This window comes from Orycteropus afer, unplaced genomic scaffold (genome assembly GCF_000298275.1).
Source record: "Orycteropus afer afer isolate SDZICR_OR568_19922 unplaced genomic scaffold, OryAfe1.0 scaffold00035, whole genome shotgun sequence".
NCBI lineage: Eukaryota > Metazoa > Chordata > Mammalia > Tubulidentata > Orycteropodidae > Orycteropus > Orycteropus afer.
The window spans coordinates 2,528,274-2,550,136 of record NW_006921622.1 but is presented as its reverse complement, the minus strand read 5'-3'; the positions used below and the strand labels follow the sequence as shown (position 1 = coordinate 2,550,136).

General features: G+C 39.7%; 1 protein-coding gene across 1 annotated transcript in view; it reads left to right on the top strand.

Annotated features, from left to right (window-relative positions):
* The window catches only part of ST8SIA6 (ST8 alpha-N-acetyl-neuraminide alpha-2,8-sialyltransferase 6), a 207,346-nt gene that overhangs the window by 89,689 nt on the left and 95,794 nt on the right, over window positions 1-21,863 (top strand). The window contains exon 3 of the mRNA XM_007936334.1: window positions 12,552-12,641. Coding sequence (XP_007934525.1) covers window positions 12,552-12,641 — 90 coding nt within the window. The remainder of the gene's footprint in view (window positions 1-12,551; window positions 12,642-21,863) is intronic.

Here is a 21,863-nt window from a genome sequence, read left to right as displayed (position 1 = left end):
TCTCGATTTGCCCTTTGAAACTTGTTCAGCTTGTTTACTTCATCATTTCTTCCCTTTGCTTCAGCTACTCTCCATTCAAGAGCAAGTGTCAGAGTTTCTTTTGACATCCATTTTTATCTTTCTTTCTTCTTTAATGACCGTTTACATTCTTCGTGTGTAATATCCTTGATGCCATTCCACCTCTGATCTTCAGTCATGAGCGTTTGATGTGTCAAATCTATTTTTCATATGGTCTCTAAATTCAGGTGAAATATACTTAAGGTTGTATTTTGGCTCTTGTAGACTTGTTTTAATTTTCTTCAGCTTCAACTTAAAGTTGCTATAAGCAATTGATGGTCTGTTCCACAGTTGGCTCCTGGCCTTGTTCTCACTGATGATATTGAGCTTCTCCATCATCTTTTCCCACAAATGGAGTTGATTTGACCCCTGAGCATTCTGTCTGGCAAAGTCCATGTGTATAGTAACTGTTTATGTTGTTGAAAAAAAGGCATTTGCAATAAATAACTTGCAGCCTTACAAAATTCTATCATGCAGTAGCCACCATCATTGCTATCAACTAGGCCTCAGTGCTTCTTCTTTGTTTCCAATTTTCACATCCTGTAAAAATTCTGTAAAGATTACAGCCAGGAAAACCCTATGCAGCAGTTCTACTCCATAACACGTGGAGTTGCCATGAGTTGGAATTGACTCAATAGTGATGGATTTGATTTTGGAGAAGTTGTAGGTTAACTGATAGTAATATACAGTAATTATTGCATATAAATATGCAAGTCATGTCCTCAGTGGTTGATTTCAATTGACTTTCTAGCTTCTTACCTCCAAATCAGTTTTGCTTCCATGTGCACATTCATCTTAGTATTCCTGATCTGTAAAGTGTGCTTATTCTTCCTATTCTTTTTTGAAGTGGTTATAACATCTGTCTAGGAGCTCTGGTAGCTTAGTGCCTAAGGCACTTGACTGCTAACCAGAAGGCTGGCGGTTCAAACCCACCAGCCACTCCTCAGAAGGAAGATGGGGCAATCTACTTCTATAGTGATACTGCCTCGGAAACCCAAGGAGGGGTCGCTATGAGTCGGGTCCAACTCAACAGCACATAACAACAACAACAACAACATCTGCCTGGTTCCTGCCCTATAAGAAAAATAAAATCTTTAACACATGTTCATTTTACATCTGAATGAGGGTCATGATTTTACATTTCTGAACACAATCTTTCAACAACAATTGGGGAGCAGAAATGCATTATGGTAACTGATTTAGTAGTAAAGAGCTAAATAATGAATCTTTGTCAAGGGTAGCCAAAGGCAGATAAACACCAAGTAAGCAGAGATTATTTTCAGAAATTCTTGCAATTTAAGTTGCCTGCAGAATTCATGTGTAAGAGTAAAGTTTTATGCAGTCATTTGAAAAGCAGTTCCTATATTTTGAATTAAATGGCATCTACAAAACACAAATTCATGGTTTATTGAAATTGATGTAACAGAAAATATCCAGCTTTCATTCTGCAAGCTGTGCATGTTTGATGGTGTGTTTACTTGTATGACCTTCCCACCAGGCTATTTGCTTCAAGGCACTGGAGACACTGTCTTGTTCACTACTGTGTTGATCTGATTCCAGGCAACCCCATTTGTGTCAGAATAGAACTATGCTCCACAGAGCTTTCAATGGCTGATTTTTCAGAAGTAGATCACCAGGACTTTCTTCCAAGGTGCTTTGTGTGGACTTGAACCACAAACTTTTCAGTTAGCAGCTCCATCCTTAGCCATTTGTGCCACCCAGGGACATTGTTGTATCTCTAGTACCCTCCAATCTCCGTGGCATATAACATGTACTCCAAAGATATCTACTGAATGATTGAACAAAGAAGCAGGCCAGAACTTTGTAGGCACCTCAGCTTTGTAGCCCCTAATATTTGATTTTGTCAGTTCCTAGATAAGATTAGTTTTTCATAGGCAGACTGTTGTTAATCAAACTCATAAGGGATGATTTTTAAACTAGAATATTAATTTATCAGTGAAAAAGAGTAATATAACTGTTTTGTGGGTTAGGAGGCTTGCCTTTCTCCCTCAGGGAAAGTATACAGGATGTCACGTTATAATTTAATATATATAATATAATATATATATATATATATATATATATATATAATATTATATACAAATATATACATTATATATATATAATATATAAATATATAACTTTCTCAACAAGCTTGAAGTCAGAGCACAGGTGATCATTGTAACATCTGTCCTAGATTCATGCCAGCCAGTTGCACCCTTATACCTGGGTATTTCTGCAAGTCCTCCTGACGCTCTCTTGGCTCCTCCATCTCTTCTTTGGAATGGCAGAGGAGCACAGGGAGTGTATGGATAAAAGTTCTTATTCTTTGGGCTTCCCATTTTTTGGGATATATTCTCCATCTATTTATACATTCTTCAGAGACAGTACAATTGAGTTTATTAATTTTTAAGCTTTTCAGTTATATTCACAATCTAGTTTTACTACTTTTAAGCTATACCTTGATCACATAAATAGCATTGGGATGTTCTTGAAACTTCTCTGTCTCCCATAGACAAATTATTGAACAATTACCCCCAAAGAGGTTGTTGTCATGTGATGAATGGTTGTTGTTGTTATGTACCACTGAGTCAGATCCAGCTCATAGCGACCCCTCCTTGGGATTCTGAGGCAGTATCACTACAGAAGCAGATTGCCCAACCTTCCTTCCGGGGAGTGGCTGGTGGGTTTGAACTGCCAGCCTTCTGGTCAGCAGTCAAGTGCCTTAGGCACTACGCTACCTGAGTTGAATGATAGCCCCCAAAATGATACATCCACGTCTTGACTCCCAGAACCTGGGGTGTGACCTTATTCAGTGAGAGTCTTTGCAGATGTAATTAAGTTAAGGAACTTGAGATGAGATCATCCTGGATTATCCATGTGTACTCTAAATTCAATGACAAATGACCATATGAGAGACACACAGAGGTGAAGACAGATGAGGAGCAGGCAGTGTAACTACAGAGGCAGATCCTGGAGCCATGGGGTCAGAAGTCAAGGAATATTGAAAGCTACCAAAAGCTGGAGGAGGCCAAGAATGGATTCTCCTATACAGCTTCCAGGAAGAGTGTGCCCCTGCCCACCTTTGATTTCAAACTTCTGGCCTCCAGAACAGTGAGAGAATACATTTTTGTTGTTTTAAGCTATCAGGTTTTTGATAATTTCTTACAACAGCCAGAGGAAATGAATACAGATGTTTTTTACATGTCCAGGGAACTGATTGCTTTACTTTAAAGTCATGCTAAAGATGTAACATTATCTCTGTGGTTTACAGATCCTTGTCGATGACCACCAAGTACTGATCATATACATTATTTTGTAAGGATTGCATCACTTGTTTGCTTTAAGACATATTCTTTGCCTGTCAGACTTAAATTTTTATTAATTTGTAGTAGTTGTCGTGTTCTCTAAACTTCTTGCTATTCTATAAAATCTTGCCAGGTGGTCTTGTAAAGTGATTACTTTCAACTCGAGAATGGCTTCTCAAGATCAGATTTTTTAACAGAAAATCAGCCATGTAGATAATGTGAGCAGAAATGCTTTGCTTTTCTGTGTCTCCCACCTCTGATATTATTAAAGATTTTTTTTTTTTTCTACCACACTGAAATGATGAAAATGTGCTGTTTGCCTGAAGGCTTGGTTGCAAGTACCAAACAAATAAATTCTATAATTAAATAATGAAGGCAACCAGATTCCATAACTTAATACTTGCAATAAATGAAAAAAGAGAAATTTGTACTGTGCAATTGTTAGCAAACTGTCAATCCACCACTCATCTGATAGTCATACTGTGATGATTTACATATTGCTGTGATGCAGGAAGCCATGTCACTAGTATTTTAAATACCAGCATGCTTCAGCCATGCTTTCAGACTAGGAAGAAAGGCCTGGTGATCTACTTCTGAAAATTAGTTAACAAAAACCCTATTGTTCCCAACAAAATATTATCCTGTATAGCACTGGAGTATGAGCTCCTAAGTTGAAAGTCACTCAAAATGCACAGTGGTCACAACAATGGATTTGAGCATATCAATACTTATGAAGATGGCACAGGATTGGGTACTGTTTCATTCCATTGTGCGTGAGGTTGCCATGAATTAGAGCTAACTTGATGTACCTAACAGCAACAACAAAGCATCAGTAAAAGATGAGATTGAGCACATAGGCAGGGGCCAGACCCTGGATGGCTTTGTATGTCCAGCAAAGGAGTTTTGTTGTTTGTCAAGGGTGATGGGAGTCATGGAAGATTTTAAGCAGAGAAATTACGTGATCAAACATGTGTGCTAGAGAATCTACCTTGGAAGGCTTTGAGGATGGATAAAAAGAGAAAGAGGTGGATTGAGATTCTTTAGGATAACAGACAGGCTAAGAAGACAACAGCCCTGAAGACAAAGTCCTAGGGAATACTAGCTTTAAAGTGACAGGAAGAACAAGAACCAGGGGACACAACATCTCTTACAGACTGGTCTAAGAAAGCCAAACCAAATCAAACTCACTGCTGTCAAGTCAATTTCAACTCATAGCGACCCCTCCTTGGGTTTCCGAGGCAGTATCACTATGGAAGTAGATTGCCCCATCTTCCTTTCAAGGAGTGGCTGGTGAGTTTGAACCTCCAGACTTCTGGTTAGCATTCAGATTCCTTAGGCAATATGCCAGCAGAAAGAATCTGCAAATGGACCCAGAATGGGTCAAATGTAGATGAACATGGAGACAGGATTATGACAGAAACCCAGTGAGGAGCAGTGGTCTGTGGCTCAGATATTGCTGGGAGGTAAAGAAATAGTATTAAATTATCCCTTGGATTTAGGTATTTTTCCAGAATTTTTTTTTTTTTGGCTTTGTAGGGAAGAAAAAGGACATCAGTAGGTTGGAATTTGAAAGAAAGTAAGGTAATAGGTACAGGAGAATAGCAAAGTAAGTTGTTTCATTTCCTTTAGATATTGACATGAGAGAGGATGGAGCATCAGAGGGAGGTACTGCTTTGGAGAGGGTGTAGACTTGGCCAAGCGAAAAAGCACAGGATGGGCCTGCATGTTAGAAAAGAAAGGAATGATGGGATAGCGGGGCATGGGCTGGAGGATTATTTTTTTGTAAGTGGAGAGACACCTTTTTCTCTGAGATGAAACATAAGGATGGTTTGTAGTTAAAGATTTATTTATACCCAGTAGTATCATTTTTTTTCTAAAATAAAAGCTTGATTAAATGAGAATTTAGGAGGATAGGGAAGGGGTGAAGACAGTAGGAGAACAGTGAAAGTATAGGGTAGCTCTTGAGAAAAATCAAAGAGGAAATTGTTGGAGACATGTAATAGAATTGTCGAGATGTATAAGTGGTCTTACTGAATTGGACACTATGGATTTTTCAAGGCACCAACCCACCCACTTGTGTGATTTTCTCCAGCAGCCCTCAGGAGTTAGGTATAGGAAAGTTATCTGCCATGACCATATTGCTCTATTATTGCAGATTTGCAAGGTGGATGTGACAGGATGTTAAGGGAGCAGGGAATTGAGAGTGCTGGAAAGATGTTACAAATGGGCAGACAAGCAATCCTGTACAGTGAGAGGTGAGCAGTAGATTGTGATCTTATAATGGAGTGATTAAAGAGGTGTTGGCAGAGCAGTTAGAGCCATCCCACCTTGCTGGGCTGGGAAACTAAGTACTAACTTGGCCTACCAGATCCTGCGAGGTATCCGATGGGATGTCCACTGTCCCTTCCATGACTTGTCTATGGAGGCACTCCCAGCTGTATAGTTTGCCACTCCATACATAGAATAATCTTTCATTGTGGCTCAGCTGATTTTGGTAAGAAGTTTCTCAAAAGTGATTTAACCAAAAAATTTAAATAAAATAGAGATTTTCAAAAAACACTGTCAGAATTCACAAAAAACAGAATTTGTCTTTCGAGCTCCCAAGAGGCTATCATTGAAAGAAATGGAGGAGGGAATTGCTTGGGACATGTAATAGAATTGTCAAGGTGTATAAGTGGTCTAGCTGAAGACCTTCAATGAGATGGATTAACACAGTGGCTGCAATGATGGGCTCAAGCATGGCAACAGCTGTGAGGATGGTGCAGGACCAGGAAGTGTTTTGTTCTGTTGTAGATAGGGTCACTATGAGTTGAAATGGACGCGGTGGCACCTAATAAGAAAAATAATAGGAACAGAGAGTCTAGCCCCAGGGTTTTTGGTTATCAGAGTTTACCTGGTGACTCCAGTTCTTTTTTTCTCCCAAGACCCAACTATTTAGACCACTTACTTGAGTTAGTTTCATATCTCATTTATGTTCCAGCCAGTGGACCCTGAGATACTTCACCCTCTGTAGCTTCCTTAAACAGCCCAAGTTCACCCTGATAGTGATTCCTTTTGGTCACAATAGGACATTTCTGCCTAATGCCTGTGTTCTTTGCTTGGGTTACAACAAATCAGCCTACATTTATCTGTTCCATCAGATGATTTTTGACTCTGAATCTTTGGAATGACTACTTTTGATCAATTTCTCTCTGTCCTCTTTGACTTGTCTGAGAGATGTTTCCATGTGAAATGATAAAGAAAATCCAGTCTAACATATTCATCTGCAAGTGGGTGCCAACCTCTCAGAAACGATCTTTCCACCAGATCCTGTCCTGACTCTCTCAACTCAGAACTTAGAAGGCTTTCTCTCTCTCTCTCTCTCTCTCTCTCTCTCCCTCTCTCAAGAGCTGGTAACTCCGTCATTGTTCTCGTGATGAGCTCAGATCTAAGAACCATCTAATTCTTACTTATTGCACAAAAAACTAATTTACTCTAAATTAACAATCTAGCCTTCTTCTGGTAGGGGAGGAAGAAATTTCTCTAAGGACTCCTACTATCTCTTCCTTTGTCAGATCTTCAAGCATTTGAAAATAATGGATGTTATGGTGTCTTTTTTTTTTGTCACTTTGAACATCATTTATGTAACATTGCTGAAAACAACATGAGATAGGAGTCTTCCTCTCCAAGAGTCAGGAAAAGTAAATATTTGGTCAGATGCCTAATGTAGATACATGTTTGAAATTTATGAAATTACTGTATGTGGGTATTTTAACATTATCCTAGAAAGATTTTAATGATAGTAGATGAAAAGGTAGAAAAGTATTAAGATTTTTTGAATGAAGGGGGACAGGAAAGAGATACAAAAGCAAACAGAACGAAAAGGGCTTCCTTTTACTCTTCCACTGTTAAATGACTTCCTGTAGACGGGAGATGTTTCTGATTCATGTTACTGGTTTGAGGAAGTAATACGGTAATGGGTTTAGAGGAATAAGAATATAATTATTTAGTCACTTCTATGTGTCAACTGTTTATATATAGCTCCCCTCTAATCATTATAATTACTTTATTGGTAGGGATTTAAAAAAAAAAAAAAAACTTAGCTCAAAAAGCTTAAGTCAGAGAGGCGGAGCTGGGATTCAGACTCTGGACACACTGATTCCAGACCCTGGTTTCTCCATGACTTCATTCTGTCATCTCCGCTTTTACCCCGGACAACCTCATTTGCTCTTTGTGTATCTCCTGGGATTTTAGTTGGGCCAATTTGTTTTGACTTTCTATTAATGAAGATTCTCTCTGATTTGAAGGAAGCTATAGGACACTGAATCCTATTGGTGCCTGCAATTTAGTATTGCAGAGTTTCACAATTTAGGATCTAGATAGCATAGTGTCTAAGGCACTTGACTCCTAACCAAAAGGCTGGCGGTTCAAACCCACCAGCCACTCCTCAGAAGGAAAGTTGGGCAATCTACTTCCGTAGTGATACAGCCTCAGAAACCCAAGGAGGGATTGCTATGAGTCGGGTCTGACTCAACAGCATATAACAACGAGTTTCACAATTTAGTATTGCAAAGCCATCATAATTCACAGTATTGCTAACTTGGTAATTCACTTCATTAATGGCACTGCCTGAATAAAATATGCATCAAATTAGAAATAAACAAATCCTTGAAAAATACAATACTACATTCAGAAAGCACAGAAGGTGCAGTATGTAGGCAGAATGAGAGGGGGAGGAAGGAAGAGAAATCATATCAGGATTAAGAGGGATTTGTGAGCCCATATGCACTCTGTATGCAGTGTTTTTGGAGAGCATTTCTGAGAAAGAATTATAAATCTGTCTTATTTATAGCTTTATGTTGATTCCTCCCTTCCTCTTACCTCCCACATCTAATTTATTGTCAAGTCCTGTCAATCTTGCCTCCTGATTGTATCTTGTATGACTGCTTCTCTTCATCACGAGTGACACAAGTGGGGCATGGTCTTCCCATGCACACCTGTATCCAGATCTTCTCTTTTTCTGGACACACTCAGGAGGATTGCTCTTTTCTGCTTCCCACTTTGCAGTCAGGTGGGACATATGACTAGTTTTAGCCAATGCATCATAAGTAGCACAACACATATCACTTCCAAGCTAAAGCATTCAGATGCAGAGGGAGACCTTCTAGCATTATCTTCTCCCATGGCAATTGTGGAAGCAGGTATTGGGATGAAGGTGTCACAAGACTGAGGCAGTCTGGGTCCCTAAACTGCATAGAACACAGCTGCCCTAGAAAGTTACCCAGACACACAGTGGGCTTTTCACAGGCAAGAAACAAACCTTAGTTGTATAGAGCAACTGCGATTTTGGTGGTGTTTTTTTTTTTTTAACCATATCATAGCCTTGTCCATCCTGACAAGTAAGACAAGTTGCTATCATCTCCCTTCTGGAATCTTGCTGAAACCTTCCTTTCCTACTTCCACTGATAGCAGTGTCAGATTCTTCAGAGAAACATAACCAATAGTGCGCGCACACACACAAAGAGATTTATTTAAAGGAGTTGGCTCATGCCGTTGTGGGGGCTGGCAAGTCTGTAATCTGTAGGAAAGGCAGCAGGCTGGAAACTCAGGCAAAGGTTGATGTTGCAGTCTTACGTTTGAAATATATAGCCCAGGCTGGCAAACTTGAAACTCAGGCAGAATTTTATGCTGCAGACTTGAGGCAGAATTTCTGCTTCTGTAGGAAACCTCAGTTTTTGCTTTTAACCAGGGCTTTAAACCGGTTCATTGCAGGTCTACCCTTTGCTGAGAATTTGCATTTCCACCCAGATATCCTGAATCAAAATCTATGTTTTAACAAGATCCCCAGGGGATTTTTATGTATAGTCACATTGCTATATAAAACTAACCACTATATCCCACCTGCTATAATGTCTCTGCAAAACAGTCATAATGAACTTTAAAAAACATAAATCTAGTCACATCAATCTCCTGTCCAAAACCTTCCATATCCTCTCCACCCTTGTTATTACAGTAGAATCTAAACTCTTTAACTAGGGTTACTAGGGCTGCATGCTCTGGTCCCTGCTTGGGAGTGGTAAACTCTCAATACTTTTTAGCACCTTAGCCTCAGCCCCACTGACCTTCTTTCAGTTCCTCCAACATTCTAGATGGCTTCCTAGTCTGAGACCTCTACACACACTGTCTGCTCTGCCTAGAATCCCTGACCCTCCCCACCTTCCTAAAGTTCACCTAACTAACTGGTATCATTCTTAGCATCTCCACTTAAATGACAGTCCGCCATAGGCCTTCTCTGACCTTCAGTATAGATAGGTCTCCCTGTTGTATTTTCTCATTGTACACCCACTGCTTGTTCTTAATAATGCCTGATCACTGGACATAATTATATACTGCCATCTCCTATACATCCTGTGCCTGGCTACCTCCTATATGAAGTTATTGATAAATACCTTCAGGATGATTAAATAAATGTGTTTAACACACTGTACATTGTCTTCATTTCCTGTAACAGCCCCATAAGTGGGGGCCTTTAAAAAACAGAAATGTCTTTTCTCAGAGTTCTAAAAGCAAAAAGTCTAAATCAGGGTCTGGCCATGTAGATTCCTTTCTTGCTAATAACCCCAGGCCTTCCTTGTTTCCATGGCTTATAAAACAATCGTCAAGTGGCATCTATCTTTCCCTTGTGTATGTGTGTCTCTGTATCTAATACATTCTTTTTATAACTCAGAAGTGACTAGATTTAGAACCCACCCTACTAGGATACGATCTAATTTACATAACAAAGAAAAACCCATTTCCAAACAGTATTACACACACAGGTATAGGGGTTAGGATTCCAACACATATTTTGGAGGGACACAATTTAATTCATAACATGCAGATATACACAAAGTCAGAGTTGTGTGTTTAATTTTTAAAGTGTAAGGGAAAAGATGTTGGTATTTTTTGAACACTAACTGTAGAAGCATGATGCCAAGTACTATGTATCATTTCGTAACATCACACTAGCAAACCAAAACCAAACCAAACACACTGCCATCAAGTCAGATCCGACTCATAGCAACCCCTCCTTGGGTTTCCTAGGTGGTATCTCTACGGAAGTAGATTGCCCAACCTTCCTTCCGAGGAGTGGCTGGTAGGTTTGAACTGCTAGCCTTCTGCTTAGCAGTCGAATGCCTTAGGCACTGAGGTCAATCCTGTTATCCTTGCTTTAGCGATAAGAATTGATGCATGGGGTAGTTAAATAACATGCTTATGTCCACGAGGCTCATTAGGCAGCCCAATTCCATAACCCATGTTTTTAACCATGCTTTTTGATTTCCAACTCCAATTTTGCAAGTTCATTAGAAAAATAGTAACAGACCATTATATCACAGCTATTCAAATCAAAGGCAAGATTTGCCTTGTGCTGTTTATGGAGAAATGCTCCATCCACATCTGCATGTTCCCTACCAGAAATAACATCTTTTAAAAATAAAGGCTAAGCCCATAAGTGGTACAAACAGTTAACTTGCTTGACTGCTAATTGAAAGGCTAGAGGTTTGTGTCTACCCAGAGGCACTTTGGAAGAAAGGCCTGGTGATCTACTTCTGATAAATCAGCCATTGAAAACCCTATGGAGCACAGGTCTACTGTGACACACAGGGTGGCCATGAGACAGAGTCAACTAACGGCAACTGGTTTCAATTATATGCACGATGATGAAGATTGTTTAAATAGCTTGTTCTTTATAAATGCTGTTGTTAGGTGTCATTGAGTCAATTTCAACTCATAGCAACCCTAGTTGTTATAGAGTAGAACTGCCACATAGGGTTTTCTAGGCTGTAATCTTTTTATTTTTTTTTTCTTTTTAATTTTTATTGTGATTTGGCTGAAAGTTTACAGAGCACATTCATTTCCCATCCAGCAGATCATACACATTTTGTCTCATGACATTGACTGCAATTTCCCACGATGTAAGAGTTCTCTTCCCACTTCCTCCCCATCGTTACCTCTTCCCTGTGTCCTTTCTCCCATGCATTCCTGCCCCTCTGAACTGTCTCCCTGTGGATACACTCCCCTTCTAGTCTCCCATGATTGATCATCCAAGCATTGTATCTACCTGATGTAAATGTTTAGCCCACATGCCTATCTTTTATTTGGCTGGAAGCCAAGGGAGTTCAATTCCAGATCTGAAGTGCAGCTAGGGGCCATAGTCTCAGGGGTTTCACCAGGCTCTATCAGATCAGCAATTCTGGTCCTTTTTTTTTTTAATTTGAGTTTTGTTCCACATCATTCTCTCCAGGTCTCCTACATAGATCCCCCTTCCCTTCAAGTAGTTGACAGTGCTAGCTGAGTATTATCTAGTTCTTCTGGTCTCATGGCCGTATAGCCTGAGGATCGCATGGTGTATCAGTCCCTTCTTGGACTAATTGTTTCCATGTGTCTTTGCTTTTCTTCATTCTTCTTTGCTCCGGATGAGGAGAGACCCATTGTGGCATCTAGATGGCTGCTTGCAAGCTTTTAAGATCCCAGTCACTACTCACAAAACTAGGATGTGGGAAATGTTTTTATATAGTATATTATGCCAATTGAGTTTGATGTTCCCTGGGACCATGGTCCCAAGCCAACGTGTCCAATCACTTGCTCCCTCCTGGTAGCTGGCTGTGACCAAGAAGTCACCACAACATTGTCTCTTGTCAGCTGTACTATATACCTAGACATTCTTATGGAACATACAGATATGCTTGTAGAACATCAGTTGCCAGTCCTATACATGGTCATGGACACACTCTCCCCTGCCTAGATGTACCTGATCATTCTAGGCTGTAATCTTTATGGGAGTAAATCACTAGGTCTTTTTCTCACAGAGCCACTAGGCAGGTTCAAACCGCCATCTTATTTGGTAGCAGCCAAGTACTTAACTTTTGTGACACCAGAGCTCCTTTCCTTGTAAATACTAACCTCAAACTATGAAAACCTGAAAATATAAAGTCTTGGATGCAGATTTCTTTTCTGTTTGACTCTATAATACATTTTTTTTTTTTTTTTAATTTAAACCATCAGGGGTGAAAATATCAATTTCCTTTGCCATGGAGAAATCCAATAATGGAATGAAAATCAGATTTCATTTGGACACCCTTTATCAATTAAATCTTATTTTTGTTAACATTATTTTATAAGCTCTCATATTAAATCAATCTTTTTTTATCTCTTTCATGAAACAAGCACATATCTGAATGAGCAGTCACTCCAATTGACAGAAAAATGTAAAAATCTGCAAGCTGATGTTAAATCTTTATCTAAGAAAATGAAAAGGTAAGTTCTACTATTCACATTTAATTTAAAAAATAACTGTTTTGTATTCAAAATGTTGCACAGCATCTTTGGAATCATTTGGAAAATAAGACGGTATTCACTCACATGCTTAATGGTGGATTTCTGAGAAGTTTATGTGGGTGAGGAGGAGGCTGAACAGTGCCTAGGGTCAGATCCTGGTGGAGACTCAGCTTATTTGTCCCTGGACCCATAGTCATCAAAAGTTTTATTGGCTAAACTTTTATGGGTCATGAAGACTTTTAGGAATCTGATAAGCATCCTGAACCCTATCCTAGGGGAAATGCACACTTGCACAAAATTTTACATATAATTTTGGGAGGTTAACGAATTCTCCCCCAATCCCAGCTATGGTACACACACAACTTGCCAACCTCTGCTTATACTCTTGCATTTTAGAGAGTTTACTACATCATAATCTTCAACCATGGGAAAAAAGATGTGTAAAAGCTCTGAACTTCATACATGGAAGAGCCACTGGTAGCTTGAAATTCTGATGTAAGAAACATTGCTTTGACTGTCCCTATAAGAACCAGAGGAGCTCTGGTAGCATAGTGCCTAAGGCACTTGACTGCTAACCAGAAGGCTGGCGGTTCAAACCCACCAGCCACTCCTTGGAAGGAAGGTTGGGCAATCCTACTTCTGTAGTGTTACTGCCTTGGAAACCCAAGGAAGGGTCGCTATGAGTCAGGGCCGACTCGACAGCACATAACAACTACAACAACATAAGAACCGGAGTTTAACAGGGTTGGTGATGGTTCAGTGATAGAATTCTTGCCTTCCATATGGGTGATGGTTCAGTTCCTGGCCAATGCAAGTCATGTACAGCTCCCACCCACCTATCAGTGGAAACTTGCTTGTTGCTGATGTTGAACAGGTTTCAGTGGAGCTTTCTGACTAAGATGGACTAGGAAGAAAGGCCTGATGATCTGCTTCCACAGATCAGCCAGTGAAAACCTGTGGATCACAATGGTCTGATCCACAGCCAATCGTGGGGATGATGCAGGACTGGGCACTGTTTTGTTCTGTTTTACATTGGGTTACAATGAGTCGGGTGCTGACTGAGTGAGAAAGAATGTGTGAGTGGGATGGCAGGAGCATAGGTTTATGCCTGCTACTTCTCTCAATCCCTCAAAGGGAGTAATCTGAGAATCTGAGGGTTTTTTTTTTTTTTTTTGGCTGTGCATTGCCTGACAAAGTTTGAAGACTACCCATCCTATGTAAGGAAGACCTTCTTTCATATTTTTCTCTTCCTACTTCTCTCTGTCTCTCTTTCACATGCGTGTGTGCATGTATACATACCTCTTCCTCTTTTGATTAAAAAGAGTAGTGTTTGTGAGATGAAGGAGTCAAGCAGCTGCCTGCAGTCCATTCACCCTCTTCACTTGAGGAGCAGGAGGATGGCCCCAGGAAAAAAGAAACCAAGGAAGGTAACCTGGTCTAATCTCTGGGTCAATAGACTAATGATACTTGTTAGAAGAGAACTTATCTATTGAGTGTCCTTAGCAGGGTGATCCCTGGCCAAGGTATTACTTATATTAAATGCAGCTACAGATCCATGATGCAGGTCTCCTTGGAGAAAGGCATGTAGGTTGTCCAAATCTCTCTGTATAAAAGGGAAATGTTTCATAACTTAAACACTCCTGCTATGTAAGTAACACCATGGACCTTGCTGTGAGGCCTCACCTGTTATTCTGGGCCAGAGTTGCATGTCTGATGCACAAAGAAAGGATGGGGGCCACTTGTGATGTCTCTGGTTCCTCTCTGCTTTGTTTGAGCTTCTTGATTACTGTATACTTGAAATTATTAGACTCTCCATTTTGAGTAAATCTGACTTGTATGTTAGCTCTGTGTATTGCAAAACGATGCCTCTATTAATTGTTTTGTTTTGTTTTACTTAAATTCAAACTGATGGATAGAGTAATAGCAGGTTGGAATTGATGGGGATTGTAAAGTGTACCTAGTTTTGTCTCTTTTGCGATGTTTAAATTCTCCCAGTGAGACTCCTGTGAGGGGGTCATGCATCCTTTCTCTGCAAACTCAGGTATCAGTACTTATTTATCCCTTGATTTCTTAACCAGCAATCACAATGGTTAATTCTTCTTTATTATGATCCAAAATCCCTATCCTTTGACTTCCTCTCTTAATCTCTCTTACAAATCCCTTTCATTAAGATAATTATCATAATCCCCTTGCTAAACCTTAGGATTTTCCTCAGTCTTTGGTATCATGTGAACTGTCAAATTCCCATACTTTCAAAATATTTTGAAAATATTCCATATTTTCAACATATCTCTTCGTATATGGTGCTTAGAATGGAACAGAATACTGGCCCACATAGTATATTTATTGCTTTACTCCATCTGGACATTCGTCGTTAAAAAAAATTTAATGGTCTATCATGTTGTAGCTTTGGTGTCCTCATTTGTTAAATTGGAATTGTAACATATATTTAATTCAACGAGAAATGATTGGGCACCTACTACTGTGTGCTACTATGTCCTGTGCTGTTCACTGTGAGTTTTAACAAGGAGGATAGGCCAGCCAGGAAGACAGTAACAAGGTTCATGCTGGATCTTTTAAGTCACATCAAGGAGTTTGGATTTTATTCTAAGTTCAGTGAGAAAATGGTGCAGAGTTTTTCACCTGGGGTGTGCCATGATCTGAGACAAGTCTTAAAAGGATCACTCTCATGTCTCTGCAGAGTGTGGATTTGGGGAAGATGGGACTAGATGAGAAGTGGGAATTTCACTCAGGAAGCGATAGTCGTGCCAGGCAAGAGGTGATACTGCTGGTCATGCCTTCTTCCAGTCCATGTACGTTGCTCTGATTGTTTGTATGGTTAGTATTAGAAGTTTTGTGTAAGGTTACTGAAATCCAAATGTATGATGTCTGATACATTGCCTTTATTATTACTATTTTTGTTCTCTTAGATGAACATGAGGTCTCTCCAATGACTGGCTCTTGGTGACCCAACACTGGTTCCCAGTGGCTGCTGTTTCATTTTCTAAGAAATTTAGTCACCAACTGTACTTTCCATGAAACTACCAACTCTGTATTAATACTGTTTAGTTTTCAACAATTTTATGTTTTTCTTGTGTTTGTCCATTTTCATTAGGGCCCCATCTTAGTTTTTGAGGGCTGCCATAACAAAAAACCAGGAAGTGAGTGGCTTTAAAGAACAGGAATTTATTGTCTTACAGTTGTGGAGGCTAGAAGTCTGAATTCAGAGCACTGACAAGGCCATCTCTTTCTGTCAGCTCCACAGGAAGATCTTTCCTTGTCCCTTTCAGCATCTGGTAGCCCAGGGTATATCTTGCTTGTAGCTATATATTCAGAAGATGTCTTCTTCCTGTGTATGTCTCTCTCTGTATCTTTTCCTCCTTTTTTGTAAGACACTACTCAGAAGGGTTTAGGATTAGGACCCACTATACTCTGATATGGGAGCTCTGGTAGCATAGTGCCTAAGGCACTTGACTGCTAACCAGAAAGCTGGTGGTTGAAACCCACCAACCACTCCTTGGGAGGAAGGTTGAGCGATCTACTTCCGTTGTGATACTGCCTCGGAAACCCAAGGAGGGGTTGCTATGAGTCAGGTCCGACTTGATGGCACATAATAACAACAACATACTCTGATATAATGAGCTTTGGTGGGGTAGTGAATAAGCCATTTTGGCTGCTAACCAGAAGGTCAGTGGTTCAAACCCACCAGCCACTCTGTGAAAGGAAAAATGGGGCAATCTATTTCCATAAAGATTTCTGCCTCCGAAACCCAGTGGAGGTTGCTATGAGTCAGAATCGAGTTGATGGCAGTGTGGTTTTATATATATATATATATATATATATATATATATATATATGCATACTGACATCACCCCTCATTAATTAAAGCTGGTAACAGAAGAAAAGCTGTGTTTCCAAACACAGCCACATTTACTACTAGTACAGGGATTAGGATATCAACACATCATTAGGGAAGAAAAACTTCAATCCACAAAAACACCTGACTGCCATTGAGTTGAATTCCATCTCATACCCACCCTTTCTTGGGTTTCCAAGGTGATATCTCTGTGGAAGTAGATTGCCCTGTCATCCTTCTGATGAGTGGCTGGTAGGTTTGAGCCACCAGGCTTTTGTTTAGCAGTCAAATGCCTTACAATAGGTGACTTAAAACAACAGAAATTTAGTCTCTCACAGTTCTTGAGGCTAGAAATCTGAAATCAAGGAGTCAGTAGAACCATGCTCTCTATGAAGGTTCTAGGGGAAAAAGCCTTCCTTGCATCTTGTAGCTTCTGGTGATCCCAAGGACTTCTTTGGTTTATGGCAGCTTAACTCCAATCTCTGCCTCTTTCTTAACGTGGCCATCTTCCCTGTGTGTCAGTCTGTGTCTATGTCTCTTTTCCTCTTTTAATAAGGATAAAGGATAAAAATGTACTAGATTAGGACCCACCCTACGCCAGTATGACTTCATGTTAACTAATCACATCTGCCAAGACCGTGTTTCCAAACAAGGTCAGATTCACAGATACTGAAGTTACGACTTCAACACATCTTTCTGGGAAACACAGTCCAACCTATAATACCTGACATGTGAATCAATGTGTGAAAATTGGCTTGAGTCTCTGCTGCTCTCACTGTGATGTGAACAATTTTTGCTCCCCAGTGTGACAAAAGTCCTTAACATAAGGATGATCAATATCCATACATGGTAGGTAGCAAAGGGCTTGAATCAGCATGAAAGGAAAATCTTCGAATCCTAGAAGTTACTTTTTCTGAAGCAGAGAATATTAAAACTCTTTTTATGTGCATCAACCAAAGTAGTTAACTGCAGTGTGCTAATGAGAATGCCTGTGCATATGCGCTCATGTTTGTGTTCTCATTCTTTTTCTGTTGTCTTATATTTGATGCTATGATCTTTCCTCAGCTATTCTTTAGGGAGACGCCTTTCCATTACGCACACAATTTTCAGCTAGCTCATGTAATTAAGCCCACACTGGTATTCTTTTCAGCGAAGGTCTGGTGAGAGCAGGCATGAATTGCTCATTGTTATAAAAGTGTTATTTTGCACACAGGAGACTAATTTTTTCGCCTGTTATTGTCTATTGTGAGGAATTATTTCGTTCTGCGGCCAGTGCTAGTAGAGTGCATGATAGGGAAGGCTATTCAGTGTATGTTGATAAAAAGTAATTTCATTTTCTTTGAAATAATTATTTAGTCCTATTTTTGTCATGGTCTGTTAAACATTTAGAATTGTCCCTTTCTTCAGCCAATTTGCCCTTTCAGGTTGCTAATGCAGAATTTAGGAAGTCAGAGTTATAGAGAGAGGGAAGCCATGCTCTTTTTCTCCACTAGTCTTAACTACATTTTTAAAAGAAGAAAATTAAACAGTTGGCTTTTAGGAGAACAAGTGAGATATACAGTATTATATATTACCATTCTTTGTTTTCTCATTTAGACTGTGAGCTCCAGTGAAGGTAGGAGCAGTGTCTTATTCAAAATTCTATCCCTAGTGCCTATCTCAAGGCTCAGAGCACAGTAGTTCCTCAATAAATGTTTGTTGACTAAACAAATGAATGAGTATATACAGTTACTAGATCTTCCAATTATTTTCTGTACCATCTCTAGATTTCAATAAAATTATCCATAAATTCATAAATGTCAACTTCTTTTTGAAACCAATTTTTTAACTTCTCTGACTGTTTTTTGGGGTGTGCAGTTTTCTTACTTTCTTTTTTTCTGTCTCTTCCTTTTGTCCTGAATTCTTCTCTGTACTCCAACCCAATCCTTTCTACTAGGTTATCTTCCAGATAAAATATGATACTGTACTAAAAATGCTATATGTATCCATCTTATCAGCAATGGATGCTCATTTTTTAGTATGGTACACTCATTATTTAAATCTTTTTTCTGCTTATAGTTTTATAAAAATGACTATTTGGGCATCTAAGCTGCCCATCTTAGTCCTCTCTGCTTTAGACAATGAATTGGTTTTTCTAAGAGCAGATATTTCAGAGATACTAACCCAGGGTGAATCATTTCCCACCTCTTGGATTTTTCTGCCTCTGTTGTGGTGCTTTTTCTTCCTTGTGCTATTCTTCTATTTTCTCAGAGGATCTTGGATCACAAGAAAATGTACTTTTATGTTTGTTCATTTTCCACCATTTGGTCAGTGTAGACAAACTGCTCTTAATAAAATCTTTCAAAACTCAGTGTCTTAACACAAAAATTTTATTCTCTGTCATACGGCGTTTAATAGATATACTCCATTATGGTCAGTGTGGCAGTTAAGGTTGTGTGTCAACTTGGTTGGGCCATGATTTTGAGTGACTGGACAGCTAGATGTAGTTATTCCCCATGATGAGATTGATAATCACCTCCATGGTGCAATCTGCTGTGAGCAGCTAAGTAGCTGCCTTCAGGGTGTGGCCTGCTTCTAATATATAAGAAGCTTTAAGGAAGGTCTCTAGCTTTTGGTGCATCTGGATCTTGCATTTGGCTGAATCTTCCTCTCAGTGGCCTGCCATGTTGCCTGCCAATCTTGGGACTGTTCCATTTTACCTGTCAATCAGGTTTGTCAAACTTAGCAGCTAGCAGCTGCATGTGTCAGAAAAAGCCTCCAGCTCTAGTGGGCTTGGAACAGGAGGCAAAGGTGAAGCTCAAGGCTGAGGGGCCTCTATCTAGCCCCTAGAGCTGGCACTTGGAACTCAGACTTGTACCTCCTCAACTGTAAGAGAGTAAATCCCAGTTTATTAAAGCCATCCACTTGTGGTATTTCTGTTATAGCAGAGAACCAAGACAATCAGGCAACTCTGCTAGGTTGCTCACCTCCAAATACTGAGTCCTTCCACTTAGACAGGAGCTCTGGTGGCATAATGCCTAAGGCGTTTGGCTGCTAACTAGAAGGCTGGTGGTTCAAACCCACCAGCCACTCCTGGGAAGGAAGATTTGGGCAATCTACTTCCATAGAGATACCAACTGGAAAACCCAAGGAGGTTTGCTATGAGTTGAAATGATTTGATGGCAGTGAGTTTGGTTTTTTGGTTGGTCCACTTAGACTGCATTTGTCTTCAATAGGTGACTGAAAGTTTGCTTCTGGGAAAACAAAATAGAACAATGCAAAACAAAAAAAAAACCATGACTGTTGACTTAGTTCTGACTTGTAGTGGCCCATCTTATTACAGAGTAGAACTAATCCAGAGGGTTTTCTTGGCTGTAATCTTTACAGGAGCAGGTGACCACACCTTTCTTCTGGTGAAGAAGAAGATAATATGAAGAAAGCAGACTGAATACTTAGCATGAAACTGATAGACATCACTTCTGTGTACACTTTATTGACAAAGCCTAGACCATGTTTATGGTCATGTGAATGGTTTTGACCAATGGAATGTGAGTGGATGTGATAGGTGGTTGGTGTTGGGGGATGTAGAGCCTGCTGGGCAGCTACTTTCAGTAACAACTTTATACAATGGAGAGAGCACACCGATCAGTTGTAGTCATCAAGACTTCTCTGTCACCTACTAATTAAATAGCTCCTGAGTGGCTTAAGTGCTCGACCATTAGTGAAAAAGTTGGCAGTCTGAACCAACCCAGTGGTACCTTGGGAGACAGGCCTGGCGATCTGCTTCTGAAAGGTCACAGACCTTCAAAAACCACCTTCAAAAACCTATAGAGCAGTTCTATTCTGCATACATGGGGTCTCCATACGTTGGAATTGACTCTATGACAACTAACAACAACAACCATTCTGATCATTCTATTGACTACTGTAGCCCCCTAAGGATCTCTTAAAGGTAGAAGAAACATTTTCTTTTTAATAGCAGCAATCTCTTGAGAATATAAGGATTGACATCTTACATCTTTTGAGCAAATGGACAGTTTAAATAGCATCTTTAGTGAAATGATAAGTCTAAATGTTGTCTTTTTGGGAACAGAGTGTGAACCACTGTCCCGTAACTTTCTGCACAATCACTAGGCATGTAATGTTCACTTGTATTCTGATACCCTTGCATTTCAAAATACTGAGAACAATATAATTTTCTGGAAGCTCTCTTCTGAATGGGCACCATGAAGATCTTAGGTAGAAGGCACTTATTTGGCAGGGTGAAAGGCAAAGTGAGTTGTAGATTGGCTCTAGATGTTCTTCACTATTTGTTATCCTAGAGAGTACATGACCTGAAATGCTGCTTGAAAAGAGGAAGTATAAATTATGACAGATCAAACTTTGAAAACCTGAATGTGAGCGTGCATTGACAGCCTGCTAACAAAGCAAGTATTCCTAAGTTTTAAGATGTCTGTCAGGAAAAAAGATTTTTGGTCATATATAAGATTTTCTTGGCATAGAATGATAAATGACCTGTTTCTATTCAGCTTTAAATCTATACTGCTTTAATTGCTTTTTGTCTGTCTTCTTACCTCTGACTCTTGCTTTTTCTGGTCAGCTTTTCAGGACTCCAAAATGTATTTTACTTATTTATATTTTTTAAAAATTATTTTTAAACTTTTTATTGTGATTTGGGTGAACATTCACAGAGCAAATTGGTTTTCTATTCAATAGTTTATACACATTTTGTTCTGTGACATTGATTGCAATCCCTACAATATAACAGCACTCTGCCCACTTACTACCTGTGGTTGCCATTTCTTTTTATCCTTCTTTCCTGTCCATTCCTGCCTTCTGAGCTTTATCCTGGGCAAATGCTACCCTTTTGATCTCTTATGGTTGATTGTTTTAAAGAGAGAATATCTCCCTGGTATTACTGTTTACCTCATAGGACTGTCTATTGTTTGACTGAAAGTTGAGCCCTGGGAGTGGGTTCCAGGCTTGATGGGTGACTAAAGGCCATACTTGTAGGAGATGAGCTCCAAAATTTAGCACTGCTTGTGGTGGTGTAGTGCCTAAGGCATGTGACTGCTAACAAGAAAGCTGGTGGTTCAAACCCACCAGCCACTCCTTGGAAAGAAGTCTGGGCAATCTACTTCTACCTTGGAAACTCAAGGAGGGGTCAATATGAGTTGGAACCAACTCGATGGTAGTGAATTTTTTTTTTCTTTCAATGGTATAGAGGAATAGGTTAGAAGTTTAAATCAAACAGCCATTTTATTTACCAACATAATACCAAAAAACCAAGCCCACTGCCATCAAGTTGATTTCTATGTGTAATGACTCTATAGCACAGAGTCAAATTGCCTCATAGGGCTTCCAAG